The sequence below is a fragment of the Balaenoptera musculus genome, chromosome 20 (assembly GCF_009873245.2).
Source record: "Balaenoptera musculus isolate JJ_BM4_2016_0621 chromosome 20, mBalMus1.pri.v3, whole genome shotgun sequence".
NCBI lineage: Eukaryota > Metazoa > Chordata > Mammalia > Artiodactyla > Balaenopteridae > Balaenoptera > Balaenoptera musculus.
In genome coordinates, this window is record NC_045804.1 from 30754962 (window position 1) to 30766985 (window position 12024).

A 12024-nucleotide genomic window follows, 5' to 3' on the forward strand; every position below is an offset into this window, starting at 1 on the left:
CCAGGAGCAGGGAACTTCCAGTGTCACTAATAAGACCAGAGAAAAAGGACTTCACATAACTTGTGGTTTCCAAGAGAACATGGGACCTCAGCAGTCAGAAGAAAAAAGGAAAACACTCACTAGGGTTTTTAAACTTTGAAGGCAGAGGGTCTCATCCCTAGAGATGATAATGCAGAAAGGCTGTTAGAATTCTCAGGAAGAATACGTAGTTTCCTTCTCTCCCTCCAAAGGTGAGGCTTCTCCTTCTCCTTGCCATTTTCCTTTGTGGGGCTGAGCTGCTTTTTCTAACTTTTTAACTTATATAACAAAAGGAAAACTTGGTTTTTTGTACTACTCACAACCAGCACTTCTGACACCAAATGTATGGGTTTTTTTGCCCACACTGACTGATTCTCTGATGCCAGCTGGGTGTCTTAAAATTAAATTCAATTCTGACATTAAGTACCCAGAGTTAGCATCAGATCCCACAGGTTAAGGGCTCGGTCCCACAAGGCTGCCCCACTTCAGATGCCCTTTGCAAGTTTAAGTCTCCCATACTTCTGACCAACAGGCTATAAACCGGGGGTTCCCACAACCCTCTCCTCAGGTTTGATAATTTGTGTGAATGGCTCACAGAACTTAAGGAGACAATTACTTATATTTACTGGTTTGTTATAAAGGATGTTGCAAAGGATGCAGATGAAAAGCCAGGTGAAGAGGTACAAAGGGTGAGGTCTAGAAGGGTCCCAAACACTGAAGCTTCTGTCCCTATGGAGTTGAGGTGCACCCCCGTCCCAGCACATGGGTATGTTCACCAACTGGAAGCCCTCTGAACCCCAAAGTTTATGGATTTTTATGGAGGCTTCATCAAGTGGGCATGATCAATTAACTCTCATCTCCAGCCTCCCTTCCATACTCGGAGGATGGAGGATAGGGCTAAAAGTTCCAAGCTTCTAATCATGTTTTAGTCTTTCTGTTGACCAGCCCCCATCCAGGAGCCCATCAAGAGTTGCCTCATCAGAACAAAAGATGCTCCTATCACCTGGGAAGTTCCAAGGGATTTAGGAACTCTGTCAGCACTGGGGGGCAAAGATCAATATGTATATTTCTTATTTCGTATATAGGTCGTAGCCATTCAGATGTCCCAGCTGCATCTCAGTACCTTGTTTGGGCCCCAGGCTTTGTCTCCTGCCTCTCAGGGTTATTAGAGATTGACAGATGGGTGCCTTTCGGGCCCTTGTGCCTTTATTGCCTCTCATATCTTTGGATCCTATTTGGATTTAGCCTTTGAGGACTTCTCATGCTTTCTTGAAAGTTTAGGCATGCACATTAAAATATTTTTATATTGTATCCAATATTTTTAGGTATTTTGTTGTCAAAAATATTTTCAGAATATTGAGTACAGTGCTGTGTTGAAAATCAAGAACTATATAGCTTTTTTTTCTTTAATTGAGGTAAAATTCACATAACATTAATAAAAATGTGAAAACATTTTAAAACATAAACATTAAATTTTATGTTAAAACATAAAATTAATCATTTTAAAGTTTACAGTTTAAAGTGTACAATTTAGTGGAATTCATGTTCACAGTGTAGCCATTTCCTCTATTTAGTTCCAAAACATTTTCATCATCCCCAAAGGAAACCCTATACCCATTAAGCAGTCTCTCCCCTTTCCTGTCTTTGCCCAGTCCCAGGCAACCAGCTATCTGCTTTCTCTTTCTGTGTATTCATTTACCTATTCTGAATATTTCATATAAATGGAATCATAAAATATGATTCTTTCACTTACTATAATGTTTTCAAGTTTCAACCATGCTGTAGCACATTTTATGGCCCAGTATTCCATTATATGGGTATACTATATTTTATTTATTTACTTACTTATTAGTTGATGGACATTTGAGTTGTTTCTACCTTTTGGCTATTGTGAATAGCGGCTGTGAACATTCATGTATAAGTTTTTGTTTGAATACCTATGTTCTTTTGAGTATATACCTCAGAGTCGCATCACTAGGTCATATAGAAACTCTGTGTTTAACTTTCTGAGGAACTGCCAAACTATTTTCCACAGTGGCTGCACCATTTTACATTCCCACCAGCAACACACAGGGTTTCAATTTCTCCACTTCCTTGCCAACACTTGTGGTTTTCTGGAGTTTTTTAGCTACGTAGTAGGTGTGAAGTGGTATCTCACTATAGTTTTGATTTGCGTTTCCCTAATGACTGATGATATTGAGCATCTCTATAGCTTTCTAAAAGGGAGACCAGATCATGTTGTTCCTTGCTGGAAACCCTCCAGTGGCTTCCCATTACACTTGGAATAAAACCCAACTTTCTTACTCTGGCCACAAAACCTCTCCCAGTCTGCTCCTGCCCACCTTTCCTTCCATAGCTCATGTGTCCTCGGTCCAGCCACAGCGACCACCTTCCTATTCCCTGGACACACTGAGTTCGTTCTTGTCGGGGAGCTGTTTCACCCTTGACTCTCATGCTTCCCCTGTCTTCTAATGGCCAGCTTTTTCTCATCATTCCAACTTAGTATGTTGCCTCCTCGGAGGGGTCTTCACTGGCTTCCCAGTCTAAAGTCAGCACTTTCTTTTTCACCCCCTTTTCATTCTCTGCCCAGCACACTGATGCTTTTCCTGCATGTTTGTGCAGCTGTCATTGCCTTCTAGAATGGATGCTTCACAGGCTTGTCCTGTTTACTGCTCAGGTTCCGCTCCCAGAGCAGTGCTGCACAATGTAATCATTCAACAAAAATATCTTTAATAAATTAATGGATTTTCCCTTGATTTTATGTGGTTTAAAATTAAAATCTTGGGACTTCCCTGATGGCACAGCAGTTAAGAATCTGCTTGCCAGTGCAGGGGACACGGGTTCGATCTCTGGTCCGGGAAGTTCCCACATGCCGTGGAGCAACTAAGCCCGTGTGCCACAACTACTGAGCCTGTGCTCTAGAGCCTGCAAGCTACAACTACTGAGCCCGCATGCCACAGCTACTGAAGCCCGTGTGCCTAGATCCTGTGCTCCGCAACAAGAGAAGCCACTTCAATGAGAAGCCCGCGCACCGCGACGAAGAGTAGCCCCCACTCACTGCCAACTAGAGAAAGCCAGTGCGCAGCAACGAAGACCCAATGCAGCCAAAATTAATTAATTAATTAATTGATTTAAAAAATAAAATTAAAATCTTTATCCTTGGTATCAGTTAGAGATTTTCCCTTTATTTATATTTTTCAGTTATATGGCTGGTCCAAATAACATTTGTCCAAATAACATTTAGTAACATTTATACCTTCTCCACTGATTTCAAATACCTCTTGTATCATATTCTATATTCTAATGCAAGGATATCTTTCCAGAGGCTGTTCTCTTGGTTTGATCTGTTTGTCTATCCCTGTGTCGGTATCATACTATTTAAATTGCTCTGTTTTCATGCCTTTTAGGGCTTATCAGTGAAACAGATGGCATGCTCCATTTGGGTAATTTGAAAAGAATTTAATCAAGGTACTGTTTATTTAGTGAGATACCACAGGGCTCAGAGAAACCACAGGAGCAAGTTTGTTACCCTGGGCTATTAGCTAATACCCCTAGGCATAAATAGGCAAGAAGAAACTTTTGCCAGAACCCAGTGGGCAGAATATGAGGAAGGCAGCCTTGAGAGTAGCGGTGCCTTTGGTGGAAGGAATGAAGATAATGAATATCCAGACCTCACTCTCCTTCGCCCTCCCATTTCCTCCCTGTGCATCCTGTGGGTTGAACCCAGTCAAAAGCTAGAGGGCAGGGGACCTGGTGGTATGCCCGCTACAGGCCAGCCCCCAGGGCACACAGCAGGGCAGAGAGTATGGATGGTGGATCTGGAAGGCAAAAGAAAGGTGTGCAACCGGTAGGAAAAGTCTCCGCTCAGAAATTTCTCGGCTCTTCTTGTACATATACTTTACCAGTGATCACAGTCTTATATGCAGTTTGTTAGCATTAAAAGCATTTCCTGTTTTGTCTGTTGGTGCATACCTTCTGGCAGCTGTTCTGTGTATTTGAAATGCGTTGTCTGTTTCCTTCTGTCTGAAATCTGGTATACTTATTTGGAATCCCCTATCTGTTCCTCCGATCTGTGCCGAGCGGTTAGATCCTGAAGCCCTCCTTATTCTCAGAGCTCCTTTCTCTTTGTTAGATTCTTAGGCAATAAAACTATTTTGGTGAAAGACACCTTTCCCAACCACTGTGTTGCTCCTGGACTTTGAACTTCATTAGGGGCAGAGACAGGATTTCTTTTAGCTTGCCAGAGTGGTGTGCGAAGATTCTGAGGCCACATCTAGTCTAATGAGTGTTGCGATGAGTTAAAAGTATCTGTTCTGGTCACAGTAATGAAATGTTGCTGCACGTTCTTGCATTTGCTTTCTAGGTGTTGTGTACTTGTCTCTGAATCACCTTACTCTTACCTTGAGTGCCTCACCACCCATTTTAGTCTTGTTTTTGCCTAGACGCAGTAAGACAATGAAAGAAGAGAATGTTTTAGTCTTCTGTAGAATAAAGTGAGCTCCAATTTTGAAAGCACAACTAGAAAAAGCCTTACTCTAACTCATTAGAGACGTTTCAAATCATGTGAATCTAAAATTTGGTCCTGTGAGAATAATTGGTAACCAGTTGAGAAAAAAAACCTGAGAGTAAAATAAAAAGTCGTCTGCCCTGACCGCTCTTACTGTCTTTCCCATTCGGAGACTTGTAAGGTGTTAAGAGTGGAAGGGACTTTCAATGCCATTAAGACCATCTCCCTTTACAGATGAGGCTACATATTCAGAAAGGGAATGATTTGTCCACACAGTGGCAAGTGAGTGATGGAGCTGGAGTGGGAACCTTGTCCTCCTGAGGTTGCATTCTATCCAGTATAGCACTTGTTTCTCATTTTGAACCCAGGACTGACTTTCTAGCATAGGTGGCTAACCTATTGTCTGTTCATGTGGGTATATATTAGCTCCTGAGCTAGAGTGGAAGCAACTTGAAGGCAGTAACCAAGACCTTTACTTTTAAATCCATACAACTATGCACATTTAGAGTGTATGTTTTGTGCACTGAGTGAGCTTATCAAATGTCTGTTAAGTTGAATAGATTGATTCTCTGTTGAAGAATTAATGATTGAGGGCAAAAGAAGGGCTAAGGAGTTACTGAAGATGTTTACAATATTTAGTTGGGAAAAAGAGTTGGAAGTTAATGATTTTCTGGAGGATTATGTTAACAGTTAACTTGTCATTCATTCAACAGAGGCCTGTAAAAGAAAGAAGAAACTGTATGAGCAAGTTATGCTGAGGAATGTTTGGTTTCAGGGTGAGTGGGGGCAGTTTTGGTTTTGAGTATATAGGGACGTTCTCGGGGTCTCTTGCTATCTTGGTAGGAGGTCCTGGGAGAGAGGAGATGTGTAATAGCAGTAGTGCCAGACGTATTATTTCCAGAGAAGGCTGTTAAGCAAACACATTTCCTCCTGTTATTACTTTTTCAAGGGATATGTTCAGATACTTTTGTTTTTCCTTTGATTGAGTTGCCCTGTGTTGGTGAATGTGGGACAATTGCAGTTGAAGTTGAAAGTGTGGAAGAATCTTCTTCCTCAATTCCTGAATGCTCTGCGAAAGAGTGGGAGCCATCTGGATGTTAGAAGAGGAAGCTCTTAATGAGCTCCTTTTTGTTTTGCTCCAAAGACTTTTGAATTGATTGTTAGAATCACTTTAGCTCAGAAGCCTGCCTGGGCTTTGATATGGTGTAAAGGGAGGCGATTCCAGGGCCTCTGTGATGGGCATATGCACCAGCAGCTGTTCCTCCGTATTTTAACTCGTGCCCCCTTGCTCCCCACATCCACAGCCCTGCAGGTGCCTGCTGTGGTGAACTTCTGACCCATCCTTTTGGTCCATGGTACTTGATCTGTGCTGTTTCCAGGTGGCTTGGCCCTCCTCTGAGACAGACATCAATTGCAAAGATCAGAGTGGGCTGGCTTTTGAAGAGGTTTTTCAAATTCTGTTTTGCAAACCTGCTGAGAAATGTGGTGCTTCTTTCATGTTTCCATTCCATCTGTCTCTTGAGAGGGCAAAGGGACAGTCTTCATGTGACCGGGGGCTGTTGGTGTTGGCTGCAAATTCATTTCAAATTACTTTCTACATTTTTGTCACAGGCATCTAACAGCCATTGTATTTCCTTGATCTTGACATTGTTCTAGCCTGTACACTAATGCAGAACAGAGGCAAAGTTCTCGTTCATCATGGGGTTATAACCAAATGCTTCTTAGTTTTTTCCTTTTAAAAAAAAAAAAAATTTATTTATTTATTTAGGCTGCACCGGGTCTTAGTTGCAACATGCAGACTTCTTAGTTGCGGCATGCATGCCGGATCTAGTTCCGTGACCAGGGATCGAACCCAGGCCCCCTGCATTGGGAGCGCAGAGTCTTACCCACTGGACCACCAGGGAAGTCCCAGGAATGTATAATATTAGTTTGCTAGTTAAGCTGCTAGTGACACCTCCTTAGGCAACCATAATACATTCATTGACTACCCTGTATGCCATACATGGGTTTCAACTGCATCATTTTCTATTCTAACAACAACCCTGTAAGATGGTTGTTATCCTTGTTTTATAGATAAAAAAGTAAACTGAGGCTAAGTTTTAGCCAAATGCCGTATCAGGTATGTAGATGGGAGAGACCTTTGGTCCACTGAGTCTAAAGTCTTTTCTCTTTGTGCTCTACCAGGGGATCATAAGTGACTCAAATTTAGCAACTACCTGACTTCGTTTTACTAGGATATGGCCACACCCATTTGTTTACATATTGTCTGTGGTTACTTTCACCATGGCAGAGTTGGGTAGTTGCAACACAGGCTTTGTGGCCTGCAAAGCAGAAAATATTTAATATCTGGACCTTTAAGAAAAAGTTTGCCAACTGCTGCAGATAGTGACCACATCATTAGGAACCGGGACAGTTTTTCTGGTTGCACAATGCGAGTATGAAAACCTAGAGTCTGTCATCTGTCTGTCTCACTTTTTTTTTTTCCTTTCCCTTTTCTTCTGTCTTCTAAGTACTTTTGTTAAGATTTTGTGGAGGTATGGTAGCCTTTATCTCTGAGTCTAAATGCCAGCTAGTAGTGGTTTGATTTATTTATTTAGAGATTTCCTGTTGGAAATCTTGTGATAGATTGTTTGAGATTCTAAATGGTTTTGTGAAGTGTAAGTTTTTCAGCAGGTGTGTCTTTTTTTTTTTTTTAGGTCTGGCTTTCTTGAGGGAAAAGATCAGATAATGTAATAGTGCTATGATTTAGCAAGTTCTGCTGCTTTCAATTTGAAAGGGGAGCTTCCCTGTGTTCTTGCCTGATGTTAATGTATTATTACATGGACAAATTCTAGCCAGAGTGGGTTTGAAGGAATATTAATACCAGTTTTATGCTCCTCAGGCTTACTGGAGGTGTGCCTAAGAGAAAGTAAGCTGTAAGATAGCAGTTCTCAAATATCAGTGTACATAAGAAACACTTTGAGATGCTTGTTAAAAAATGTAAATTCCCAAACTCTCAGCCTAGGCAATTCTGAATCAGTAGGTCGGCTGTAGGTGCCTCTGATGCTTATGAGAAAAAGCTGGTTTGGGGAGTGGAGTCTTGTGTAATACAGTGATTCCAGGCAGTCCAAATAAAAATGGCATTGATGACTAGTTTTTTAATCCTGCTTCAGTTTACCTTGGAATGTGATGTTGTAACTATAAACGTTACATGTTTAAGTAAAACATAATAAGAAAATTATACTGCTATAATTGCATTTTAACTACTTCTTTCTTCTATTACCACAAATAACAACAATAGCATTTTATGTTTTCTGTAGTGCTTTATAGTTGTATAGTTCCTCATTATACACATCTCATTTGATTTTCTGTCACCCCTTGAGGTAGATGTGTCAAGTAGTATAGTTTTCACTTGTCAAGTGAGTAAACAGATTTAGAAAACAAGTGATTTTTTTTTTCCTAACACAGCACAGCTAATAAGTAGTAAACCTAGAATTCCTGTACACCACTTCTGATTTCTAGTCCAGCATTACATGCAATGTACATTCTTGTCCTTACAATGCCTATTTTGATTTTTAGAGGAAAATATTGTTCCGATATCCTTCATAGAGAAAGGATGAGCTGCCCACAGTTAAATACTTTGGTAATCTCCCACAGGTGACTCAGTGTGGGGGTGGTCACAGTAGTATACAGATGGGCAAATCAGTTGTTTTTTTAGCATGGAAGAAGAAATCTCTCTCCTTCTTTGACAGAAACTTCATAAGACAGGTCGGGAGATGCAGGAGAGGATCATGGACCTGCTCGTGGTGGTGGAGAATGAAGATGTCACTGCTGAGCTAATTCAGGTGAACGAGGATTTGAATAACGCCATCCTTGGATATGAGAGGTGAGCAGTGGCACGCCGTCTCCGACCCTCCTCCAGTGCTAGTTTAACCTCCAGGTACTCAGGGTTCTTAGAGTGCCTGCAGGTGAGCACTCAGAAAGATCAGGAACAAGTTCTGGGCACGGCCGCCTTCCTCCCAAGATAGGGAGTCCTGGTGCTGCTCTCCTGGGAGTGTGTGATATGGCTTGCAGGAATGAGCGTGTCCCTGAGCAGTGTGAGGGGCATTCATGGGCAGTGTAAGCAATGCTCACGAACTTCCCTGGGAGCAGGGCCTGGATCTTAATCACGGAATGTTGTCTGCACTGAGCACATCGTAAGCTCTCAAATAGACCAATGCCATAAACGAAGCGTCGTAGTGAAAGTGAGGTTTACCCTAAGGTTGAGGTGGAGAACAACATGGAAATGGTTAAGAGAAGAGAGGAGGATATTTATATGGAGAAAATAGTCTACACAAAACCAGAGTAGCCAGTGAGGATGATCTGTATATGAACACAGATTTTTTTTCTAAATTCTGTTCAGAAAAGTATGAAGGCAAAAATTTTAAATATAGTCATCCCTTGATATCTGTAGGGGATTGTTTCCAGGAACCCCCCCAAGGATACCAAAATCCACAGATGCTCAAGCCCTTTATGTAAAATAGTGTAGTATTTGCATATAACCTATGCACATCCTCCTGTACACTTTAAATCATCTCTAGATTACTTATAATACCTAGTAAATGTAAATGCTATGTAAATAGATGCTGGTTCATGGCAAATTCAAGTTTCCTTTTTAGAACTTTCTGGAATTCTTCTTTTTCGAATACTTTCAATCTGAGGTTGGTTGAATCCTCAAATGCGGAACCCACAGATACAGAACCTGTGGGTACGGGGGTCGACTGTACTCATAATTTTGTTTCTAACATTTTAGTTTTTTCTAAACTTTTATAGTCGTGATCATATAAAGAACATATACTTTTGTTTCTCCCTTGATTTTCTATGCCGTAAAACCAGTATTTGTGTATCCTATGTTCTTAAATGCTTTGGCTAAACCATTATTTTTAATAGCTGCATAATGGTCCATGTTTCTCTCACAGTTCACTTATTAGGCATTTAAGTTGTTTCCAAGTCATTTATTCATTCATCAAAGTAATAGTCTTATAATCTATTGTAATCTATAGTCAAGCTTATAGTCAGGAAAACACCTTCAATCATATATATAAATATACACACTTGGAAAGTGAAATAAATGCAGTGAATAGGAGGTCTATTTGGTGAGAATAACAGCCAGACCTAATCCAGGTCAGAAAAAGGACAGGAAAGCTTCTATGAGGAAGTACCATTTAAGCTGGGAACTATGGGATGAGGAGGAGTTGACTAAACCAGGAGCAGGTTAGAGCACATACGGTTGTGAATGTATGGGAAGGTACAACAGGCCTGGGGAGAGAGCCGGCACCTAGAACCCGGCCCCAAAGACCAGCAGAATGCTTCGATTGACAGGTGGCTTTCTCCTCAGTCTTAATGAAAAGTGCTATATACAAACATAGCTTCAGGCAAGTCTCCTGGTCTCTTTCCAAACGTATACCTAGGCCTTCCTAGCATAGAAATTCTGGAGTCTCTGAGATCCCCCAACTTTTTCTAGATGCTTGTTTCAAATAGGAGTTGTATTGGCATTTTGGGTAGGGCAGTTTTCCCTTATGTGGCCCCTACCTGCTAAATATCAGAGGTTTTCCTCCGAGTTACAGTGACATTTCAAGACACCCTTAGGGGAACCATTTCTGTTGAGAATTCCCTGGAATTAGTGGCCATATTTCCCACCAACAGATGAAGAATGGGACCAGTGTGACATAAGGGAAGGAGGTGAACAGGTCCGGATTCAAATCTTGCTGATGATTTTGGACAAATTGCTTAACTTTTGTAAGATTTGGGTTTTTTCCTATTTATTAAAGAGGATAATACTACCTATTTGGAGAGGGTTTGTTTATTTTATTTGTTTGTTTCTAAGAATTAAATGCCATAATGTATATTAAAGCACCTAGCTGGGTGCTAGCACATTAAATATTAATTTCTTGTCCTCCTCCTCTTCTTGTCCCAGTGAGCCTTTTAATTTATTGTCTAAACTTATTTCCCCACTCATCGTGAATGAACCAAGAGAATCAGGGAAGGAAAACCCACAGCTGCGAAATAAGTTCTTTCCCTCACTGTCTCACTGTCAGGGAGAGCGGCCGTTCTGTGAAGAGGCGACAGGGCACCAAGGGAGGGATGTGAGCCCTGTGACCATGTTCCCTTACCCCTAAGCAAACCTTGCCCTTCGGTTTTTTTGGGGGTTTTTTTTTGTTGTTTGTTTGTTTTTTGGGGGGGGGTTGGTATAAATCTTTGTAAATGGGAAGATATCTAAGGAAAACCATATGGTTTTCAGTAGAGTGCTGACTCATGGTTTTCATTTTGGAGAATTCTATTACAAACCATAAGACCACTTACTAAAAGCTTTCTCCAAGGGGGAATGTGTGTTTATCTGGTCTCAATATCAGGAGATTGGATTATTTCTGTGAACAGCTTTTTCTGATTCATCTTTGAACCAGGGCTGCGTTCCTTTTTGGAGGCTCTAGAGGAAAATCTTTTCCTTAACTTGTGCAACTTATGCCACTTTCCTAGGCTCCTGACCCCTTTCCTCCATCTTCAAAGCCAACGTTGTCTGGTTGGGTCCTTCTCATATCGTATCCCTCTTGCATCCTTCTTCTGCCTCCCTCGTCCACATTTAAGGACCTTTGTGATTACATTGGGCTCATCTGTGTGGTCCAGGATAATCTCCCTATTAAAGTCCACTCACTAGCAATCCACTCCATATGCCATCTAACCTAACATATTCACTGTTCCATTGATTAGGATGTGGATACCTTGGCAGGGGAATCATCCTGCTTACCATGCTTACCACAGTCTGCCCTCTGTTCCCTAAAGATTCACATCCATCCCACAGGCAAAATACATTCACCCTATTCCAAAATCCCCAGAAGTCTCCACTCATTACATCCAGGGAATAGTTGTGCAAGTAAGGAAACAGAAATTGTTACTCAAGGCTTGATTTGTGAAGGTTGTTCATACCTTGCACATAACTAGCTAGCATGCAAGAAGCCAATACCATGAGTAGATGGAAGAAGCAGCACGTGGGTTAGAAAGGGGAAAATCCTTAAACCTAAGCCATGTTTTAATTCAGTGTAAGCTTTTAGACTTGAAAGTGTTTAGGTTCATGGAATCGATGTGTCGTAATAGTAATACTATGTATTTCTAAAGCAACTTTTAGTTTGCAAAGCATTTCCACATTCATCCACCTGTATTATCTGTCTTGTATCTTGCCCTTGAGAATAACTTTGAGGAAATGGTTCAAACACTGCTATTCTCTTTGAGTAGATGGAGAACTGAGGATCATATGTATCGTCTTATAACTACTCAATAATAATACTGACATTTGTGCCTTGGATTTCTGCCTTCAGCTTCACTATTCTTTGAAACCTATTCTCTTATTTATTTATTTAACTGCTCCTCCTTTACCCACAGTGTACAAACAATGTAAAATTAAAACAAAGTTGTAAAAGGTAATATTGTTAGGTGTCAAGTGTCTTATAAAAATGAAGATTAAACAGTGAAAATATGTTAATTGT

General features: G+C 41.0%; 1 protein-coding gene across 5 annotated transcripts in view; it reads left to right on the plus strand.

The window, feature by feature from the left end:
* Positions 1-12024, plus strand: part of TOM1L1 (target of myb1 like 1 membrane trafficking protein) — a 53840-nt gene that overhangs the window by 23854 nt on the left and 17962 nt on the right. For all 5 annotated transcript variants that reach the window (XR_005017696.1, XM_036835716.1, XM_036835715.1 and 2 more), the window contains one exon: positions 8257-8390. Coding sequence is in view for 4 of the 5 variants with exons in the window: in XM_036835716.1 (XP_036691611.1) it covers positions 8257-8390 (134 nt within the window). In the remaining variant the exon portion in view is untranslated. The remainder of the gene's footprint in view (positions 1-8256; positions 8391-12024) is intronic.